Raw genomic sequence first — 24,097 nt, forward strand, 5'->3', positions numbered from 1 at the left:
ACAAACTTTCTAAATTAAAGTCCCCTCTAGTTTTTTTAGGACTGTCTCTTCAGGAAGTTTAGTGATGACTGTTGAGGGCTTTCTTTGCAACTGATTTTATAAAAGTGGAAGGGAGTGGCTCTAACAGGGAGGCAGTGAGTTAAGTTAATTCTTTCCTGAAATTGATATATCCCTTAACTATGTATATGGTACTCAGATACTATGGTGACAGAAACATGCTTCTAACAACAATAGTGCAAATAATGGAATTTATCACCATTTTTTTCTGCATTTTTACAAGTTGTTGGCAGTAGGACAGAATTTCTAGTTCTTCTTCAGTAATACTAACAGCATAGAAGTCATGATGCTAAGAGCACTGTTGTCAGGCTGTGATGATGTAACAGTGATTCTGGTAACTCTGCAGTGATTATCATTAGTGAACAGATACTAGGGCGATAAGACACTTTAGAAAAACCTAATACAGATTACATGGCATCACCATAGTAACGTGGTACTGCAGTGACCTTAGGAGATACAGCTGCTTTGTCAATGGTGACTGGTAACAGAGAAGATTCTATATTCCATTATTCCATGTTGATGCTATAATGATTGTGGTGATTATGATTATGATGCTGCTGCAGTAGTTGATTTGATGACATGATAATGGTGATGTTGTGAAGATACCACGAACATGAGGATTCTAGACTTGCTGCAGTAATACTTTGATAACCATAGACATGTGGTATCAAGTAAGATTAGGGTAACTGGTATTTAATTAAGGGTATGTCTATTCTAGAAACACTACAGTGGCATAGCTGTGGCGCTGCAGTTACACCATTGTAGTGCTGTAGTGTAAATTAGGGCTGTCAAGCAATTAAAAAAAAATTGCAATTAATCATGCAGTTACATAATAGAATATCATTTATTTAAATATTTTTGATGGTTTCTACATTTTCAAATATATTGATTTCAATTACAACACAGAATACAAAGTGTACAGTGCTCACTTTATATTTGTTTTTTATTACAAATATTTGCACTATAAAAAACAAAAGAAATCATATTTTTCAATTCACCTAACACAAATACTGTAGTGCAGTCTCTTTACTATGAAATCTGAACATACACACGTAGAATTATGTACCAAAAAAACTGCATTCAAAAATAAAACATTGTAAAAATTTAGAGCCTACCAGTCCACTCAGTCCTACTTCTTGTTCAACCAATCACTCAGACAGACAAGTTTGTTTACATTTGCAAGAGATAATGCTGCCCCTTCTTGTTTTACAATGTTACCTGAAAGTGAGAACAGGTGTTTGCATGGCACTGTTGTCACCAACTTGCAGATATTTACGTGCCAGATGCGTCATATGTCTCTCTCATGTTTCAGTCAGCATTCCAGAGGACATGCGTCCAGGCTGATGACAGGTTCTGCTCTATAACTACCCAAAGCAGTGCGGACCATTCATAGCATGTTCATTTTCATTATCCGAGTCAGATACCACTAGCAGAAGGTTGATTTTTCTTTTTGGTGGTTCGGGTTCTGCAGTTTCCACATCGGAATGTTGCTGTTTTAAGACTTCTGAAAGCATGCTCTACACGTTGTCCCTCTCAAATTTTGGACAGCACTTCAGATTCTTAAACCTTGGGTCGAGTGCTGTAGCTATCTTTAGAAATCTCACATTGGTACTTTCTTTGTGTTTTGTCAAAGCTGCAGTGAAAGTGTTCTTAAAACGAACAATGTGTGCAGGGTCATCATCCAAGAATGCTATAACATGAAATATATGGCAGAATGTGAGTTAAATAGTGCAGGGGACATACAGTTCTCCCCCAAGGAGTTCAATCACAAATTTAATTAACGCATTATTTTTTTTAACGTATGTCATCGGCATGGAAGCATGAACGGGCATACAAATATTTAGCATATCTGGCGCATAAATACCTTGCAATGCCGGCTACAAAAGTGCCATACAAACACCTGTTCTCACTTTTAGGTGACATTGTAAACAAGAAGCAGGCAGCATTATCTCCCATAAATGTAAACAAACTTGTTTGTCTTAGTGATTGGCTGAACAAGAAGTAGGACTGAGTGGACTTGTCGGCTCTAAAGTTTTACACTGTTTGTTTGTTTGTTTTTTTTGAGTGCAGTCATGTAACAAAAAAACCCTACATTTGTAAGTTTCACTTTTACTATAAAGAGATTGCACTACAGTATTTGTATGACATGAATTGAAAAATACTATTTCCTTTGTTTATCGTGTTTACAGGGCCAATATTTGTAATAAAAAATAATATAAAGTGAGCACTATACACTTTGTATTCTGTGTTGTAATTGAAATCAATATATTTGAAAATATAGAAAAACATTCAAAAATACTTAATACATTTCAATCAGTGTTCTATTGTTTAACAATGCGATTAAAACTGCGATTAATTATGATTAATTTTTTTAATTGTGATTATTTTTTTGAGTTAATCGTGTGAGTTAACTGCGATTAATTGACAGCCCTAGTGCAAATACTTCCTACATTGACAGAAACAGTTTTTCTGTGGAAAAAGATAATCCACCTCTCCAAGAAGCAGTAGCTAGGTCGATGGAAGAATCCTTCTTTTGGCCTAGGCATATCTACATGGGGAGGGTGGGGGGGGGCAGGTTAACCTAACTATGGTGCTGTGGGTGCAACATTTTTTACAGTCCTGAGCAATGGAGCTAGGTCAGCATAAGTTTTAGTGTAGACCAGGCCTCATGGTGATACGGTATTTATTTTATTAGTATTACTGTAGCACATAGGAGCCATAGTCAAGGACCAGGACCCCATTGTGCTGGTTGTTGTACATACATAGAACAAAAAGACATTGCTAATGTGTTGTCTGTAGAGATGATATGGGTTGTTTGACTTGCATTGTATGCTGCAGAAATGCTAAGATGGTGATTGCAGTGATGCACTGAGTCTTTTTGCAATACTGTGGTTAACTGCAAGTACCGTTTGTGATGATTATTGTGAAGATGATGGTGTGACAACAATGTTATGCTTGATATGATTATATCATAGTACTATGAGAATGCTGAAGTAAATGTGGCAATGCTTGATAATTATATTAGGATCACGTCCGCCATCGTTAGTGGTAAGCTTTATGTAATGATGCTGGATGTACTTATTTGTAGTGCTGCTGTTGTGAAGCTGTAGTAGTTATGGTGATATTTTCGTTATTCTGTTCTGACTGATAACGCTCAATCGATACTGTGGTACACCTCTACCTTGATATAACGCTGTCCTCGGGAGCCAAAAAATCTTACCACGTTATAGGTGAAACCGCGTTATATCGAACTTGCTTTGATCCGCCAGAGTCTGCCGCCCCGGCCCCCCAGTGCACTGCTTTACCGTGTTATATCGGGGTAGAGGTGTTCTAGGGCTTACTCACATCCTTCTTTGCAGTACTCCACATTGTAGCCATCTAGTCCCCCTGCTCCAATCCGCTCAGGGGGTCTCCACTTCAGGGTAACAGTGCTGTCAGAGATGTCTTCCACTGTCAAGTGGGTTGGTTCACTTGGGGGAGCTAAAAGAAAATAAGTAGAAAGTAAAATCCTGAAATATAGGAGTATAAGTGAGAGAACATGGTAGATGTACAGGGAGTGATCAGTGTATGAATTATCTTACTAAGGGGGGGCGGGGAAAATTATATAGAATCATATCAAAACCTAGCTCTAAAATTTAACCTCTATCGTTCCACTTGATGGAAGAATCAGTGACTAAAACCAGGACTGGGAGGAATACAAGATACTTGTACAGTAACATAGGAAGTCTAGATAGATAGCAGTTGTTGTGCATAAGTTCCTTTATAGATAAAAGCTGATGAAGAGACTAGAGCTCTGGAGAAATGAATCAGCTTTTCAGCTGAGGAGAGCAGGGGAACGGGAAAAACAATATCTGTACAATTTGTATACTGCACTTATGACTTGACTATTACCAGGCAAAATTCACATAGACAGGGCCAAATTCATCAATGGCATAAATTGGTGTAACACATTTTACTTCAGTGGTGATTTGTTGGCTTACCCCAGTGGTGAAAATGGCCTATAGTATCCATATTTATTTACAAGTGCAACTAGATCTGGTCTGTGCAATAGAAACAGAAACATGAGGAAAAAACATTTTGGTGTCAAGGGGTTTCAGTTCTGCTACATTTATCAGCATTCCCCCTCAGAACAGGGGCTTCTTGCCTTGTGAATCTTCTGCACTTCATAGCTCAGCAAGAACAGCAGTTAAATACAATCCTAGCATCTCATCTCATCTTTGGGTGTACTTCTTTTCTACTAGTTTGAAAAAAAACAAAGAAAAGTCTTGCTAAAGAGTTCTGAGACACGAATAGGCCTCAGGAAAACAAAATTTAGATTTGGGTACCAGTACCAAACCCATAGTTCAAAAATGTGAGCTGAAAGTGAACTTGCTTAAAGTCACATATTGCATGACCAAAATACTGTATTGAGAATTTTTCCAGCTGTTGTTATCCGACCCCTGCTTCATCCAGATAGATATTTAAGTAGGATATCCCCAGGGCACATGCTCTGAGGAGTTACTTGAAGGTTGGAACTGCAGAATTGTGTATTTCTAGCATTTTATATCCCTAGTGAAAAGGATACTCTATTTGGGACACATTTCATAAAAGGACTGCAGAGAACCTAATACATGTGAGAGGATGTAAACTGTGTACCAAAGTATTAATACAGTGGCTCATTCTCATACCACTTAAGTAATATGGTATGGCAGAACATATTTTAAATAAAGTATTTTTCCCAAACCAAGTATGTATCATAAACTGAACAGCTCTGGAATATTTTGAACATTTTAAATATTGTTTTAAATATTTCAATTATACTGTAAGATCAGTACAGTTTAATACATTGTTTAATAAATGTAGATTATATTATTAGCATTGTAGCTCATGGTGCTATTAAAAAAATCAGATTTTAACCAGTTCCTTGCTGTTTCTGCATTACATCAACAGCCTTCATTTTCAAAATGAGATAAAGATTGGGCAGCATACACAGGAGGAAAAGGTAATTAGCAGCACATATGACCATACAATACATACTGCAAACCCAAATACTATTCTCTGAAGCACTGGGCTCAGGCTTTATCCCTAATCTAGTAAATCTCTGCCTGTTCCATGAAAAATTTGGACCTTTTTGTTCAGTAGCTCCTCTTGATAGTTCTTGTTGCTTCCCTTCTGTCTCCGTAGCCCAACTGTTGGGTGATTGAAGTCCAGATTTAACAGACCCCTCTTGCAGTTCATCCTTCCCTCCTGGCCCCTTGCAATGGTCTTTTGCTTTCACACTGTCTCCTTCAGAAGACTGTTCCCCCTGGCTACTGTCTGTAGATTGGGCTACTTTAGTCATTTCAGACTCCAGCTATTGGTATTTTTGTTACTGCTGTTTCTAAAGCCCTCAGATGGCTGGCTTCCTGGAGACTCACACAGTTTGCTCTCAGCTCAGGGACTGCTGTAGACACTGTATTGCTGGGTTGAGAGGAATTATTTATAGAAAATAATTCCTTGGATATTTTCTTAATCAACTAGCCTTGTAGCTCTGGAGGGGGCTAGGATTAAAGGAGGTGGGATACTATGATATTTGCACCCATAAGGGAAGCTGAGAGGGGCTGGGAAAATGCTATTAATTAGTTCCCTCTCCTCTCCAGACCTGGCCTTGGCTCTCACACTTCTAATTATAACAGCTAGAAATTAATCAGCAATTTCACGAAACTAGAACCTCTGTGCTTCCCAGGAAAGGGAAATGGGAGAAAGAGAAGAGAAAAATTACAAAGAAAAAAGGTTTGACCTGAAGAAGAGCTCTGTGTAAGCTTGAAAACTTGTCTCTCTCTCACCAATAGAAGTTGGCCAATAAAAGATATTACCTCACCCACATTGTCTCTATAAAGAAAAAAGGGTGAGAAGTATGGAATGGAGAGAAAATATCAAATGACTAGTTAGCTGTCTCAAAAAAGTAATCATTTTTTCTTTTTAGAGAGGTGGAATGAGAAGGTGAAAGTTCATTTATCTGTTTCTTTGAAGTCATAGAGATAATGTACCATTTTGATGAAACTCACCAATTGGCATGAAGGGCTGTGAGGCGGGGCTAGGCCGGGACATGCCAATGGAATTCACAGCATAAAGCCGCATCTCATAAACAACACCTTCAATCATTCGCTTGGCTTCATATGACAGCTCCTTCAAAAGGTCAAAGTTCAGCCGCATCCACCGGTAGCTCTTCTTCTTTTTCCTCTCTAAGATATAGCCTATGAATGAAAAAAATGTCTGTGATGTACAAGAATAAGAAGTGGCTGAGACAGCATAATTTCCTGAAGCAAAAGAAAATGGAAAACTACCCTTGTTCTAACTGTATGGAGGGGCCCAATCCAGGCCCAACACTGCTGAGTTTGCACTTCAGAGCCTCCTCTCTGGGGGTCCAGTACTATCTACCTCCTGTGCTCCAGAGTCTTGCTGGGCCCAGTAGTAGCTACTCTACACTGTCATTAGTTCTTGACATCAGATTTGATTTCTCTGTTCCAAGACCTGAAATTTGCCTGAGCTTTTGAGAAGGAATATGATGACACCATCCTCCTCAACAAAAACAACAGTGGAAGGAAGGAAACCCACATTGCTGGAATTGATTATTTCTTTTACTATATTTCCCTTTTCAGTCAAATTGTCCTAAGCCAGAGAGAGTGGAAAGTAAGCAAATAAAAGGCAATAAGAAACCCCTTTAAAACAAAAGAGAGAGAGAGAGAGGAAAAAAAAAAGAAAAATATAATTGTAAATGAATTGCCAGGATGTGCATATAACTAAATTGCTGTTGCTCTCCACCTTCCATGCTCTGTTCCCTCTCTACTATTTGACATCCTCATTTGTTTGATCATATTGGAAATTTAGATTGTAGCTCTTCTGGGGCTGCGGATGCCTTTCTATGTCTGTTGTTAAGCACTTAGCACACTCTTGATGCTATACAATAATAGTATTCTATTATGTATAGTATGTAAAAATAATAAACAAAGTTGAGAAAGAGTAGAGTTCCCATCTGCCCTCTCTAGACCTATTGAATGGCTTGGGAACAAGTATTCTTCATTAATCACTGAACCAGTTAAGGCAGGGGTAGGCAACCTATGGCACGCATGCCGAAGGCGGCACACAAGCTGATTTTCAGTGGCACTCACACTGCCCGGGTCCTTCACCAGTCTGGGGAGCTCTGCATTTTAAATTAATTTTACATGAAGCTTCTTAAACATTTTAATAACCTTATTTACTTTACATACAACAATAGTTTAGTTATATGTTATAGACTTATAGAAAGAGACCTTCTAAAAACATTAAAATGTATTACTGGCATGCGAAACCTTAAATTAGAGTGAATAAATGAAGACTCGGCACACCACTTCTGAAAGGTTGCTGACCCCTGAATTAAGGCATAAGCGCCTCATGTAAAGGTAAAGATTTGGAATAGCGTAGGTCCATTACTAGATAGAGATGGTAAATTTGTTAATAACGATACCGGAAAGACAGAAGTGTTTAGTAAACATTTATTTTCTATATTTGGAAAGCAGCAGGATGATGTACTCATATTATAGGAGAATGATGAAGTACTTTCCAGCTCATTAGTACGGAGTAGGATGTTAGACAACATCTAGTAAGGATAAACATTTTTAATTCAGCAGACCTGGATAACTTTCACCAAGAGTCCTAAAAGAGTTGGCTGAGGAGATCTGTGGCCTAGTGGTGTTAATTTTAATAAATCTTGGAACACTAGGGAAATTCTAGAAGAATGGAAGCGCGTTAATATTATTCCACTATTCAAAAGGGCAAGCGGGATGACCTGGGCAAGCTAGCCTGAAATCAGTCCTGGGCAAAATACTGGATAAGCTGATTATAGGATTCAATTGGTAAAGAGTTAAAGGATAGGAATATAATTAATGCCAGTCAAAATGGTTTTGTGGAAAATAGGTTTAGTCAAACAATCTGATTTAATTTTTTTATGAGATTACAAGTTCGGCTGAAAAAGGTAACTGCATAGATCTAATATTTAGACTGCTATAAGGTGTTTGGCTGAGTACCATACTACAGCCTGATTAAAAAATTAGTACTATGCAATATCAATAGAGCACATGTTAAATGGATTAAGAACTGGCTGGCTGACAGGTCTCAAAAAGTAGTTATCAATGGGGAATCATCATTAAATAGGGGTGTTTCTGGTGGGGGTCTACAGGGATCAGTAGGAGGCCCAAAACTATTCAACATTTTCATCAATGTTAGGGAAGTAAATATAAAATCACAGCAGATAAAATCTGTGTATGACACGAAGACTGGCTGTCAGAGAGGTAAATAAGGAGGACCGGGCAGTCATACAGTGTGATCTGGATTGCTTCTTAAGCAAAGCCTCAAAGAAAATGCATTTTAATACAACCCAATGCAAAGTTATACAACTAGGAACAAAGAATGCAGGCCGTACTTGCAGAATGGGGGACTGTATCCTGGAAAATAGTGACTCTGAAAAGAATTTGGGAGTCCAAGTGAATTCTGTGGCAAAAAGGGCTAATGTGATCCTTGGTTACGTAAACATGGGAGTAGGGAGTATGAGCAGAGAGGTGATTTTACCTCTGTATATGGTATTGGTGAAACTGTTATTTGCGTACTGTGTACAGTTCTGGTGTTCACATTTTAAAAAGGATGATTAGAAACTGGAAAAGGTGAAGAAAAGAGCCACAAAAATTATTCAACGGCTGAAGAAAATGGTTTACAGTGAGAGACTTAAGGAGCTCAATATGTTTAGCTTATCAAAAAGAAGATTGAGAGGTGACATGATTACTGCGTGTAAGTACTTTCATAGTGACAAAATATCCAGCACTAAAGCGTTATTTAATGTAGTGGAGAAAGGCATAACAAGAACCAGTGGCTAAAAGTTGAAGCCAGAGAAATTCAAATTAGAAGTTAGACAAAAAATTTTAACAGTGAGAGTAATTAACTATTGGAATAAATTACCAAGGTAAATGGTAGAGTCTCCATCTCCTGTTGTGTTCAAATTAAGACTGGATAACTTTCTGGAAGATGTGCTTTCACCAAACACGTTATGCTTTATTAAATGGATGTTACTGGTCTCAATGTAGGGGTAACAGGGTGAAAATTAATGACCTCTGACTAATGGTCCCTTCTGGCCTTAAACTGTATGAATCTTCCCACATAATTTGTGTATGAAATGCATTGTGATCCTTGCATGGAAGATAATTTAAAAGAACAAGTATTATCGTTCTAGTTTGGTTTGAGTGAAATCCTATTATTATGATTTCCCCTGACATTTTTCACTTCTGATGCTGGGAGACCAGGTGCCAGCTTATGCCAAGGCCCCTAGGCCTCATGGAACAATGACAGATGCGTAGCTGGAAACCAGTCTGGCTCACCTGTGTATTAGCATTGTTACAACAGATGTTAAGTTTATAAGAATGTGTTTAATGTTTAGACTTGATGAAATGCTGGTAGGATGCTGCATGCATTGATCTTACTTATAACATCTGTATCCCATGGTATACAGTTATATTGAGTGTTTGCATTGTAAAGCTCAGTAATTGTGTAACTCACCAAACAGGAAAGAAGCTTTAATTAATGTAACATGCTGGTCCCGCACACAAGAAGGCCCATTGAAACCAAATGAGCCATTGTAAAACATCAAAGTACAAAGATTTTGTTGATTGTCCCACACACCCCCATGAAGAGGAGACAGGTGCAAACACTTATCCCATCAGTTTGAACTATGGGGGAAAGGAATACAAATCCCTGTATCATTATACTGCTTGGAGTTTAGAGAGGGCAGAAGTTTCTAAGCATAAGCAAGGGATCCCCAATCTGCTTAGCCTTGGTTAGTTCTAAAGGACATAAAAAGCTTGCATATCACAGCACCTTCTAATACTTTTTGGAACCGAAGATTGTAACTAATTTGTGTGTATATGTTTACCTACTTTAACCTTGTAAATAACTCTCTTATTTCTTAGTTAATAAATCTTAAGTATAGGATTGGATACAAATGTTATCTTTGGTGTGAGGTCTAAGGTGCAATTGAACTGGGGGATAAGTATCTGGTCCTTTGGGATTGGGAGTAACCTGAACACTGTTGTGATTTTTTGTTATAAGGGACCATCTGTCACAAACGCAGGTTTGCTTGTGTCATAAACATACAGCTAAAAGTAGCATAAAATTCCTCTTTACCTGTAAAGGGTTAATTCCTCTTTTACCTGTAAAGGGTTAAGAAGTTCAGATAACCTGGTTGACACCTGACCAAAAGGATCAATAAGGGGAGAAGATACTTTCAAATCTGTGGGGGAAGGTTTTTATTTGTCTTTGTTTGGTTCTCTTCGAGTCAGCAAGGAACCAGAGCAGGAAAAATACATCTCCTTAAGCATATCTGGACTAAGCATCTAGTATTGCAGAAATAGTAAGTAATAGCAAAAAAATGCGTTAGATTATCTTTTGTTTTAGCTTGTGAATTTTCCCTGTGTTAAGAGGGAGGTTTATCCCTGTTTTTGTAACTTTAAAGTTTTGCCTAGAGGGGAAATCCTCTGTGTTTTTGAATCTTTTGTTATTTTGTAAAGTACTTACCGTCCTGATTTTACAGAGGTGATTCTTTTACCTTTTCTTTAATTAAAATTATTCTTTTAAGAACCCGATTGATTTTTCATTGTTCTTAAGATCCAAGGGTTTGGGTCTATGTTCACCTGTACCAATTGATGAGGATATTATTCTCAAGCCTTCCCCAGGAAAGGGGGTGTAGCGCTTGGGGGAATATTTTTGGGGAATAGGACTCCAAGTTGTCCTTTCCCTGATTCTTTGTCTAAATCACTTGGTGGTGGCAGCATACTGTTCAAGGACAAGTTGGAACTTGTGCCTTGGGAAAGTTTTAACCTAAGCTGGTAAAAATAAGCTTAGGGGGTCTTTCGTGCAGGTTCCCACTTCTGTACCTCAGAGTGGGGAGGGAACCCTGACAGCTTGGGTGGTAAAATAGACCAGAGTACTGAAGGGAACTATCTGAGACTCCATGTTCAGGCTGTCATAGTGCTTGATGAGTTCACACTTATTACTTGGTTGGTGAAATCTAAGTATAGAACTCACAACTAGTTTGAGGTTTGTGCCCTGCTTTTTGGCAGTCTGCCCTGAGGTTGGCACTCACACTTGTGAGCTACTCAAGACAACTTGACACCACTATCAACTTTTCCCAGTAAAATCTTCAGTCATTTATTATGCAGTAGTTGCACTTTAGCTAAGGTTGCATTACAAAGTTCAGTTTTAACAAGAACTTCAAACCTTTGTTTTGTAAAAGTCTCATTGACGTGGCAAAAAATAAAACATAGAATATAAATTTTGAGCACTGTTTGAATTTTTCATGGTTTTTTTAAAAAAAATTAATTGATACAGAGAGAATAAGAAGAATTTAAAAATCACCCCCTTTGGCAATTTTTCACTGGTTTGCTCATTTTTTGTCTGCTTCGCCAAGAAATCTGAAACACTCTGAGACCTGTTTTTTGTCCACATTGTTGCCCTATCTGTGCTAGACTATCATCATAAATCGGTAGTTTTTGTCTGTAGAGAATTTTATAACTTTTTAGTTATTATGGTAAATATTAGCTCCAAGATGAACCCGCTGAATTAATTTGATGATAAATCTGTTTTGGCTTGAGCTCTGTCACTCACTCCTGGAGACAAAGAAATACAAGAGTGAGAGAGATTCAACAAATACCCATGTACTGTATGGGGAAACTTCCCGGACTTGGAAAGACCAGACAACTAATTAAAATCTCACTTCTTCCTACTTTTGTTTTAAATTCCAATGCAATTCAACACACTTATTGTTGACTAACCCTTTGAACCCCAAATTAGAAGATGTTTAGGGAATTGCTGCTGAAGACTCCCCTCCATTTTAAAAATGTTAGCTGAGACCTTATGCAAGGCCACTGCAGGCTCAGAACTCAGTCTTTAAGGGTAGGTATACTAGTCAGCAGTAGAATACTGGTGATCAGCAATCCTGGATTCTATCCCTGGCTTTTGGAGAGGGTCATGGTTTATCCTATAGAGATAGGACAACCCAAACTGATTTAGTCACTCTGTGTGGTGACATGGACAAGATTGGGGTTTGTCATGTTAGGCTATGTCTATGCTGCAATGAAAAACTTGTGGCTGACCTATGCCAACTGACTCAAACTCATAGGGCTCAGACTAAGGGGCTGTTTAATTGCAGTATAGCTGCTCAGGCTCCAGGTGGGGCCCTGTCTTTAGGACCCTGCAAGGTGGGAGGGTCTCAGAGCTCGGCTGCAACCTGAGCCTGAACATCTACACAGCAATTAAACAGTCCCATAGCACGAGCCAGTTGGCATGAGCCAACTGCAGGTGTCTAATTGCAGTATAGACATACCTTAACATGATAAATCCCAATCTTATCCACAGCACCACATTACCTTTCAGAGTGACTAAATCAGATTGGGTTATCCTATGTCTATAGCAGGGTTCTCAGAATTTGTCATAGTGAGACTTGGTGACCTATGAAAAAAAATGACTACTACTTTCCATAGTTTAGTAACAGTATAACAAATTGAAAATCCTATATGTTGCAAAAAATTAATAAAAAAGTAAAGATTTGATCAATTAGATCAATATGAGTTTCAGAAGTATTAAAATTAAGTTCAAAAACAGTACAAATGGAAGCAGCTAAAATAAAACTTTGCAAACATTTTAGAAACATGACACCAAACAATGATATATTAATTCAGTATAATATCAAATCAGTTCTATCTTATCAGTGGGAGGGGTGTGTTTGTTTCCTTGCTGTACAAAGTAGTGGAATTCAGGGTTGCAGTGTAGAAAGGAAGAGACATACCGTAAGTCATCTTCAACAGAAAGCCGGGAGCCATACTTTGTTTTGATTGCAGTTAATACTGAGAAGCCTGACTGGCATAGGTAGGTGGATAAAAAAGGAATAAGGGCTTTAGGTACCCAGTGTATTAATTCATGAAACTCAGATAACCACCAATAACCAAAAGTCTGCAACTGGCATTTGTGAAAACTTGTGCTGCAGTTCCTTGGATCTTGACAGGTCAATAAGGCTTTTCTCTTCTTCTGTGGGGTTTGGCTTAAAGCTGAATGGGTTCCTGATCCATTGATTACATTTGTCTTTACCCACTTCAGGAAAGTATTCACAAAACTGCTCCTGCAGACTCCCTAAGTGCTGAATAATTACGTCCTGAATACTGTCAACTGACAGATCACTGCATTGTTCCACAACATCCTCCAGTATTGAAAAGATGGACACAGATCCCTGCAGCACACTTGAAGGCCACGTTTGTTAATGAATGCTGCTATTCGATCATTAACTATGAAAACATTTGCATCTCGTCCCTGAAGTGACACATTCAGTAAATTGTCGCTCAGATATGTCAGCTAGATATGACAACAAGGATATCCAAGTGTCACTGAAATGCTGTACAAGTAGAGAATTATTATCAGCAAGAAAAATATGGACTTCCTCACGCAGTTCACATAGTCTTGTCAGCATCTTGCACCTGGACAGCCAATGAACATCTGCACGTAACAACAACTGTGTGAAGTTTGCCCCCATCTCTTCGCATAAAATGGCAAAAACCCTTGAATTAACCGGGCACAACTTTATAAAGTTTATAATTTTTATTGCAACTCAGAGAACATTGCTGAGCTCCTCTGCCATCTTCTTAGAAGCCAGTGCCTGTCTGTGGATCATACAATGATTCCAGGTTGTTGTAGGGGCCACTTTTTGTACCCTTGTCACAAGTCCACTATACCATCCTGTCCTAGACGATGCTCCATCGCTGCAAATTCCAAAACAACGTCCCCGATCAAGGCCTGTGTCTTGGACAAAATTATTTAATAGTTTAAAAAGCTCGTCACCAGTTGCTCATGTTGGAAGTGGATGGCAAAACAGAAATTCCTCTTTTAATTCTGTTGCTGTAGCAAAACGAATATACATGAGTAGCTATGCAGCATTTGATATATCGGTAGACTCATCTATCTGAATTGAATAATATGGGCTCTGACAAACACTTTTTAGGAGCTGTTCTTTTATATCAGTGGCCATCTCTGCAATATGGTGTGAAACTGTGTCATTAGAAAGTGGGATTACGTCTAGCTGTGATGCTGCTTTCTCTTCTATCATCACCACACATATCCTTTGCAGCTGGAAGTAGTAGTTTCTCACCTATGTTGTGCAGCTTACCAGCTCAGGCAATGCACAAAGCCACATGGTAAGACGCCTCAGTAGCATTCATATTAACAGTGCGGTAGAATAACTTTTTTTTTGTCCTGTTAACGAGATGATGGCATAGCTTGCAGGGCCACATATTGTCATTTACCAGTACTTCGCCACATACAACATCTTAGGGTGACCAGACAGCAAATGTGAAAAATCAGGACGGGGGTGGGAGGTAATAGGAGCCTATATAAGAAAAACCCCAAAATTGTGACTGTCCTTATAAAATCAGGACATCTGGTTACCCTACAACACCTTGAGGCCTTGGTGCATTGCTGGACCAGCTCCATGTAAAGCCCAGTTTGAAATAAGCTTTATCATATTTTTGTCTTCTGCATTTTGCTGGAACTTCCACTTATGCCCTCGCTTTGGCTTGTGTTGTACGCTTTTCTCCCTTTGTCACAAAACGATCCATTTCTCATATAAGCTGTTTCTTGCTGATAATGTTTTTAAGTTCTTGGGGGAAAAAAACATGCAACAGATGTTTGACGTTTCGGAGTTGCTAAGAGAGCCCTGCATGGGATTAGTGAAGGGCCCTAAAGCATCCCATGAGGCTGCGGCTCCCACTGTCAGAGCAGGGCAGGCTGCGGTTCCCCTTGTCACCTCAGGGCAGGCTTTCAGCTGATAGATTATGTAATCAGTTCTAAACATGGAGCATTTCTCAAGGTGTACTTACTTTCAGTAACTTTTAAATGAGGATAGAATATTAAATGAGGATAGAATATTTATTATGGGGATAATATTCTATATGGGGATAAAACAAATAATTTTCTGATGTACACCACAGTCTCTCACACTCTTTAGGAGGATCAGCGTAGGCAGGAGCAGCTTCAGCAACACAGTTTCTCCCTCTGATTCCCAGGCACATTCTGCTCCATTTCTCCCTGACTGTAGGAAGCTATCCACTGTTGCACATCAAAACTATAAAAAACCTAGGAAATTAGTAAACAAAAACTACAGTGATAGTAGTATTAGTGACCTCAACAGTGTTAAGGCAGAATAACTTTCCAAACACATGGAAAGCATGACAGTCAAACTGCTGATCTATTGATATAAAAGCATATGAGGTCACTTAAGGTTTTGTGCTAGAGAGTGTAAGTTTAATGAAGTTGTATTGCTTTTTGTTATCTATTGGAGATGGACATGAAAGCCTTATGGAGTGTTGGAATGCATCAAAGATAATGTTATGGGCAATATGAAGATGGAAGGGAATGCACAAGTCTTTCCCCTTAACTTCTTATTTTCATACTTTTAAGGGTTTCAGTGAAAGGAGTGAATTCTGCTGCAACCTTAACTATCACTAAACATAGTATTTGCAGTTTTTGTTCTAGTTCTGCTGATAGCAAAATCCTTGACATGATATTGGCTAAAACTTTCATTAGGGATTGAAAACAATACTTAAGTGACCCGACCCAACCCAAAAGAGCTCCACATAACTGAACCATTGGCGTGATCTTTTCAAACTATTTTGTGAGCTTTTGAAAACAGCAACATGGCAACCACTGGTTTATTTCTTCACATCTAATAGTTTAAGCTATTAACTCCTTGGTGGCTGGAGTGGACACTTCGCAGGTCCTATTATTCCTGCACAGGGTACAAGTGACTCCTATAGAAGTTACTCTTTTCTTTTGGGGAAAAACTAGAATATAGTACGAGGAGTTAAAAGGGAGGAATATAGTAGATCATCCATAGCTCCAGTGCTTCTCATAAGGCTTCATAAAGGTTAGACTGTATTGAAACAAGAAAACTCAAGCAAGTCCAGACCCTATAGACTTCAGCAAAGTTTCAGAGTCTGGAATGGGAATGTCTAACTTTATTTTCCTTCTGCCTTGACACTAGACATTCCCATTTGCGCCTTTGTCCAAACACAGACTTACCTCTGTCAGTGAAATGTGTCCCTGATTTAGATGGGGCAGATACGGGGCACTCTGCCCCTAAGATTAAAGGGCCAGGATTCCGATAGCTTGAGAATGAGTAGTGTGCATCTCTCAGTTTTAAGAGTCAGCATCTCTGATTTCTGTTTGAACAGGCTGATAAAGGTCCCCAGGTCTCATTTTAAAGGGCCAGTAACTGGTATAGATGAGTCTGCTGAGGACTCTGTCTTTTTAGCAACTCTTACCCAGTATTGGTTGCCCTCCATCATATTTAGGGGGTTGCCACTGTACTGTGCAGTAATCCTCTCCAACATCGATGATCTTGGGAGCCTCTGGAGGATCAGGAACATCTAAAGATTGTATGAGAGAGGGAGTCTCAAAATTGTTACCCTTGCCATCAGCTATGTTATTGTTTATATTTTTGTTTAGCATTTTTCCACATTATATATCTAAAGGACATCTGCACAACCAAATCAAACCTATTGAGAGATCCCTCCTCTTTCATTTTGAAGACACTGACTGTGGTATTTCTAATGTGCAGACCTAGATCTGTAGCATCTAAGCACCAGACACAGTATAAGTCATTACCTCAGTCCAGACTGAGCCCTGCTCTTTGATGCTTCTAGGTTAGATTGCTTTTACTTTAAATTATGTTTGATTATTCATATTTCTTAATCTATACATACATATACATCTTTGTGAAATACAAAATTTTAGCTGGATAGCAGTCTATATAATCTGCCCACAACCCACCAAGGTTTTGACAGCTGCAGTCATAACATGTTTCCTCTGGCCTGCAGAATAGGTGCATTCCTGAGACGCATCATTGTTGTTCCATAATTGTCAGGCAGAGGGAGCTGTTGCAGAGAGAGGCTACCTCTTGCTACTCCTGGGGGAATTCTGCAACACTGCACATGCACAGAATTTCTGTCCCCCACAAAAAATTTTTTCTCTGCTGGAGAGGTGCTGCAGTTACACTGTTCACCCACCAGGGGATGCTGTGGTGCCAAAACAAAGGGAAGCAGGCTCACCAGCCATAGCAGTCTGCAGCTGATAGGGAGGAAGAGAGGCTGGGTTCCTCACAGAGCCCTGCCCATGGGGACAGGTGAGAAGGCATGGGATATGGAAGGGGACAGACAGAGCAGGGAACATGGGGCTACTGGGGGGTCACATAGACTGGGTTGAAAAGGGCTAGTGGGGAGGACAGACTAGGGCAGGGTCTGAATGGGAGTGGGGGTGCAGGGCCATGTTGGGAGGACGGGGGATGGCTGCGTGGGGATGCAGGGACACATGGCGATGAGGGGGAAGGGTGGTGCAGTGACACATGGGGACAGGGGCAGATGTGCCTGACTGTATTGGAGAGGCTGTGGGTCAGCCAGAGTCTGCATGGAGGAGGCTCCCCAACTCTCTAACAATCTCTCCCCTGCAAAAAAACGCCGTTCCATACTTCTTCCACCCACACCCAACAGCCCTCCAGGTTCACTCCCAGCCTTCTTCCCAGCAATTACTTCCCTCTCCCTCAACTCCTCCATTACCTCTGACTCCCGCAAGTCTTTGCACTGCTTCTGGGGGATTCAGACAATGCATTTCTGTATTGTAGTTTAAATGAATTATTACTCAAAGTTCTGTATTAATATGCCCAGTAAGGAATCTGTTTGTCAAAAAACATTTCCTGAATCTTTTTTGTTGTCTCTATTATTACAGACATACTTGCTGACAAACGTATTTTGAAATAAAATTAACAAAATAATTGTAGCTGGTGTGATTATATTGTGTTATTTTGACAAATAAAATATGCCGAATTTTGCAGAATTTTAAAATATTGTGCGTAGAATTTTTAGTTTTTTGGCACAGAATTCCCCCAGGAGTATTGTGCCTAAATTCCACCTGTTAGGAAATGAGTTAATCTGACATGGCTCCCATTTCTTGGGTCTTCTGTGTCGGACACCATGATGGGGATGATCAGGCCTAGTTGCTGGAGCTGTTAAGCCTAGTGGTCAGAGCCAGGGTAGGAGCTGGAATGAGGAGTCCAAAGCAGGGTGGAAGCAAGGCTGGAGTGAGAGCAAAGCTGGAACAGGATGCGAGCAAGAGCAGGACTAGGAACAGGGCTGAAGCAAGAGCAAGGCTGGAGAGGCTAAGGCTTGGGGAGTAGGTTACCATCGTCAAGCAGGAGAGAGTTCTAAGTCCTGGAGTGATGTTGAGCTGACTGAACTACTGTTCCTCCTGTGGGGTTTATATACCTGCCCAATACAAGAGTGACTCACCATCTTCAATTACTGTGTGTCCCCCTACCTCCCAAGGGCACCTCCCTAATGCCTTTGGACCCAACTTGTCTGGGTGCAGTTGATAGAATTCATGAAGCACATTGGGTGCATGTATGTTACAGGCTGGTTCCCATGAATGATCATCTGGGCTATTCCCTTCCAGTCCTTAGGAGTATAGAGGCTAGGTTCTGTCTCACCTCATATTCTTCCTGTTCCTGAATCGAGATTTGGAGTGGAGGTGGTTGTGTGTATCTAGGAAAGAAGTTATCCACATATTTTTAACAAGAAAACATGGAATACTGGATGTCTTCATGGTACGCGGTAGCTGGAGCTTAAAGGTCACCAGGTTAATCTGTTGAATGATCTGGAATGAGCCAAGATAACAGTAGTTTAGTTTCCTTGAGGGTTGGGAGGTGTCAAAGTGCTGAGATGAGAGCCATATCCTGTTGATGAATGTCAGTATACTGTTTGTAGTCCTCTTTGGCTGAGTTTGTGTGATTTTAATTCCTTTTGAATGCAGTGGAGATGTTCAGCCAAATTGGAGGCCACAGGGTCATGGGAGGCTGGCAGTACAGATGGATGAAATCAGGGCTGGAAGCAATAATTGAAATAGAAGGGACTTTGGCAGGTTGATTTGTGATCAGAGTTATTGTAAGCAAACTCGGCAAAAAGCAAGAGCCTGACCCAGTCATGTTGATGAATCAGTGAAGACATTTTTCTATAATTTGGCTTATCCGTTCTGTTTGTCCATCCATGTGGGGGTGGTAGGCAGAGGAAATGTGTAGAGTGACTTCCAGGAGTTTGAACAATTCTCTCCAAAAATGGGAGACAAATTGTGGCCCACAGTTCGGTGTAATGTCAGTTGGTAACCCATGGAGCTTGAAGATGTGGTTGAAAAATAAGTGAGCCATTGCTTGTGCAGTGGGGATCTTCTGAGAAGGCAAAAAGTGCACCATTTTGGTGTGGAGGTTGATGATGATCAGTGTAGCTGTGCAGCCCTGAGCAGTGGGGCAGTCAGTGATTAAATCTATTTATTGATTTAACCGCTACCCCTTCCTACTTCTCCACGTGGGCACCAATGATACTGCCAAGAATGACCTTGAGCAGGTCACTGCAGACTACGTGGCTCTGGGAAGAAGAGTAAAGGAGTTTGAGACGCAAGTCATGTTCTCGTCCATCTTCCCTGTTGAAGGAAAAGGCCCAGGTAGGGACCATCGAATTGTGGAGGTAAATGCGTGATTGCGCAGGTGGTGTCAGAGAGAAGGCTTTGGATTCTTCAACCATGGGATGTTGTTCCTGGAAGAAGGATTGCTAGGAAGAGATGGTATCCAGCTAACGAAGAGAGGGAAGAGCATCTTCGCAGGCACGCTTGCTAACCTAGTGAGGAGGACTTTAAACTAGGTTTGCTGGAGGATGGTGACCTAAGCCCTGAGGTAAGTGGGGAAGTGGGATACCAGGAGGAAACACAAGGAGGAGGGTGCAACAGGGGAAGCCTCCTGATTCATACTGAGAAAGTAGGGCAATAGTCTAGTTCTCGTAGGTGCCTGTACACGAACGCAAGAAGCCTGGGAAACAAACAGGAAGAATTGGAAGTCCTGGCACAGTCAAGGAACTGTGATATGATTGCAATAACAGAGACTTGGTGGGGTAACTTACATGACTGGAGCACTGTCATGGATGGGTATACACTGTTCAGGAAGGACAGGCAGGGGAGAAAAGGTGGAGGAGTTGCACTGTATGTAAGGGAGCAATATGATTGCTCAGAGCTCCAGTATGAAACTGGAGAGAAGCCTGTTAAGAGTTTTTGTGTTAAATTTAGAGGCGAGAGCAATGAGGGTGATGTCGTGGTGGGTATTTGCTACAGACCATCAAACCAGAAGGATGAGGTAGACGAGGCTTTCGTTGGACAACTAACAGAAGTTTCCAGATCACAGACCCTGGTTCTCAGGGGGGACTTCAATCACCCTGACATCTGCTGGGAGAGCAATACAGAAGTGCACAGACAATCAAGGAAGTTTTTGGAGAGTGTTGGGGACAACTTCCTGGTGCAAGTGCTGGAGGATCCAACTAGATGGTCGAGTTCAGGATCCTGACAAAAGGAAGAAAGAAAAGCAGCAGAATACAGACTCTGAACTTCAGAAAAGCAGACTTTGACTCCCACAGGGAACTGATGGGCAGGATCCCCTGAGAGGCTAATATGAGGGGGAAAGGAGTCCAGGAGAGCTGGCTGTATTTTAAAGAAGCCTTATTGAGGGCGATGTGCAGAGAGAATAGCAAATATGGCAGGCGACCACCTTGGCTTAACAGAGAAATCTTCGGTGAGCTTAAACACAAAAAGGAGGCTTACAAGAAGTGGAAACTTGGACAGATGACTAGGGAGGAGTATAAAAATATTGCTTGAGCATGCAGGGGTGTAATGAGGAAGGCCAAAGTATAATTAGAGTTGCAACTAGCAAGGGATGTGAAGGGTAACAAGAAGTATTCTACAGGTATGTTAGCAACAAGAGGAGGGTCAGGGAAAGTGTGGGACCCTTACTGAATGGGGGAGGCAACCTAGTGACAGATGATGTGGAAAAAGCTGAAGTACACAATGCTTTTTTTGCCTCAGTCTTCACAGACAAGTGGGCAGCACAGTATGGGGAGGAGGTGAGCACAGTGGGCAGCACAGTATGGGGAGGAGGTGAGCAGCCCTCAGTGGTGAAAGAACAGGTTAAGGACTATTTAGAAAAGTTGGACAGACACAAGTCCATGGGGCCGCATGCAATGAATCCGAGGGTGCTGCGGGAGTTGGTTGATGTGATTGCAGAGCCATTGGCCATGATCTTTGAAAAATCGTGGCAATCGGGGGAGGTTCCGGACGATTGGAAAAAGGCAAATGTAGTGCCCATCTTTAAAAAAAGGAAGAAGGAGAATCTGGGGAACTACAAACCGGTCAGCCTCACCTCAGTCCCTGGAAAAATCATGGCGCAGGTCCTCAAGGAATCCATTTTGAAGCACTTGGAGGAGAGGACGTTGAACAGGAACAGTCAACAAGGATTCACCAAGGGCAGTCATGCCTGACCAATCTGAATGCCTTCTATGATGAGATAACTGGCTCTGTGGATATGGGGAAAGCGTTGAACAGAGGTGATATATCTTGACTTAAGCAAAGCTTTTGATAGTCTCCCATAGTATTCTTGCCAGCAAGTCAAAGAAGTATGGATTGGATGAACGGACTATAAGGTGGATAGAAAGCTGGCTAGATCATCGGGCTCAGCAGGTAGTGATCAACGACTCAATGTCTAGTTGGCAACCGATATCAAGTGGAGTGCCCCAGGAGTTGGTCCTGGGGCCGGTTTTGTTCAACATCTTCATTAATGATCTGGATGATGGAATGGATTGCACCCTCAGCAAGTTCGCGGATGACACTAAGTTGTGGGGAGAGGTAGATACGCTGGAGGGTAGGGCTAGGGTCCAGCGTAACCTAGACAAATTGGAGGACTGGGCCAAAAGAAATCTGATGAGGTTCGATAAGAACAAGTGCAGAGTCCTGCACTTAGGACGGAAGAATCCCATGCACTGCTACAGGCTGGGGACTGACTGGCTAAACGGCAGGTCTGCAGAAAAGGACCTGGGGATTACAGTGGACGAGAAGCTGGATATGAGTCAGCACTGTGCCCTTGTTGCCAAGAAGGCGAACGGCATATTGGGCTTCATTAGAAGGAGCATTGCCAGCAGATCGAGGGAAGTGATTATTCCCCTCTATTTGGCACTGATGAGGCCACATCTGGAGTAATGCATCCAGTTTTTGGCCCCCCATTACAGAAAGGATGTGAACAAATTGGAGAGAGATCAGCGGAGGGCAATGAAAATGATTAGGGGGTTGGGGCACATGCTTTATAAGGAGAGGCTGAGGGAACTGGGTTTATTTTGTCTGCATAAGAGAGAAGTGTGAGGGGGAATTTGATAGCAGCCTTCAACTACATGAAGGGGGGTTCCAAAGAGGATGAAGCTAGTCAGTTCTCAGTGGTGGCAGATGACAGAACAAGGAGGAATGGTCTCAAGTTGCAGTGGGGAAGGCCTAGATTGGATATTAGGAAAAACTATTTCATTGGGAGGGTGGTGAAGCATTGGAATAGGTTACGTAGGGAGGTGGTGGAATCTCCATCCTTAGAGGTTTTTAAGGCCCGGCTTGACAAAGCCCTGGCTAGGATGATTTAGTTGGTATTGGTCCTGCTTTGAGCAGGGTGTTGGACTAGATGACTTCTGAGGTCTCTTCCAACCCTAATCTTCTTTGATTCTATGATATTGAGACCCCAGGTTGAGATAGGGGTGGAAGTGGGATCAGGACACCCAGCGGCTTGGTAGGGGGATCTTCATCCAGCTGCATGTCTCACAGGAAGCTTTGATGGAGGAGAATAATTTTGGCCACCAAAAATTGTGAGAAATCAGCTTCTTTGTCTTCCAGTACCTAAAGTGGCCTGCCAGCTGGGAATTGTGGCATAGCCAGAGTACAGCTAGATGGGGTGATCCAGGCAATCCTTGAACCAGACTAACTTGTTTTTGACTGACTGAGAAGTTTGGGTCAGAATTGGCTGACATCTATTTCACTGAAAGCAGATCACTGACCAGTGAGGACTTTACAAGGCCAAAAGATCAATGTTGAAGCACATTCACAAAATGGCAGGGCTTTCAATATATTTCGAGAGCGTTATCCCCTTTATCTAGGTACTCCCCCTTGCAGGATAATGCATTGAGTTCACCATTTCGGGTTCTGAGCCAGTAGATCAGGGTGAAGTTAAATCTAGTAAGGAAGAGGGACCAGCATATTTGACATTGGTTGTGGGCTGTGGCATTCAGAGATGTTTTATGATCTGTGAACACATTGACTGGAAAGCGCGCACCTTCTAGATGGTGATGCCACTCCTGAAATGCAGCCTTGATGGCCAGTAATTCCTTATCGTACATTTGGTAATTTTGTTCCTCAGGTGTCTATTTCCTAGAATAAAAGGCACAAGCGTGGAGGTCATTTGAGGACCACATCGTTGAGATAATACTACCCTGATTGTATAATTGGAAACATCTGTTTCAACAACAAAAAGGTTTAGCTGCATCTTGGTATACTAACACAGGGGCAGAAGTAAATGCTTTCTTCAGCCAATCAAAAGCCAGTTGGGCTTCTGGTGTCCAGTTGAAAGCAGAGTTCTTCTGTAGCAGCTGGGTAATTGGGAACACCGCTTTTGAGAGCCCTTGGATGAATTAGAAGCTGGCAAATCCTAGAAAGCATTGGATATCACAAATGCTCTTGGCAGTTGCCCAAGTCAAAATTGCAGAAACCTTTTTGGGATCCATACTTATTCCACTGGGAGAGATGGTATAACCCAAGAAGTCCACAGCAGTGCGATCAAATTCATAGTTCCCAGGCTTCCTATATAGGCCATTTGCTCAAAGACATTCAAGTACCACCCGGACATACTGGTGATGCAAGGTTTGATTTTCTGAAAAAATAAGAATGTCATCTAGATAGATTATGATAAACTGGTTCAGAACCTCCCTGAAGATATCATTAATCAAATGCTGGAACATGGCGGAGATGTTACAGAGACCAAAAGGCATCATGAAGTACTCAAAAAGCCCATACCAAATACAAAAGTCTGTTTTCCATTCATTACCCTCTCAGATGTAGACCATGTGAT

The 24,097-nt window shown here is 41.1% G+C and overlaps 1 protein-coding gene across 1 annotated transcript in view; it reads right to left on the minus strand.

The window, feature by feature from the left end:
- Nucleotides 1-24,097, minus strand: part of MYBPC3 (myosin binding protein C3) — a 122,407-nt gene that overhangs the window by 30,394 nt on the left and 67,916 nt on the right. The window contains exons 23-25 of the mRNA XM_054026533.1: nt 16,404-16,508; nt 6,084-6,272; nt 3,403-3,537 (exon numbers count right to left, since the gene is read on the minus strand). Of these exons, the coding sequence (XP_053882508.1) occupies nt 3,403-3,537; nt 6,084-6,272; nt 16,404-16,508 (429 nt within the window). The remainder of the gene's footprint in view (nt 1-3,402; nt 3,538-6,083; nt 6,273-16,403; nt 16,509-24,097) is intronic.

Source organism: Malaclemys terrapin, chromosome 4 (assembly GCF_027887155.1).
Source record: "Malaclemys terrapin pileata isolate rMalTer1 chromosome 4, rMalTer1.hap1, whole genome shotgun sequence".
Classification (NCBI taxonomy): Eukaryota; Metazoa; Chordata; order Testudines; family Emydidae; genus Malaclemys; species Malaclemys terrapin.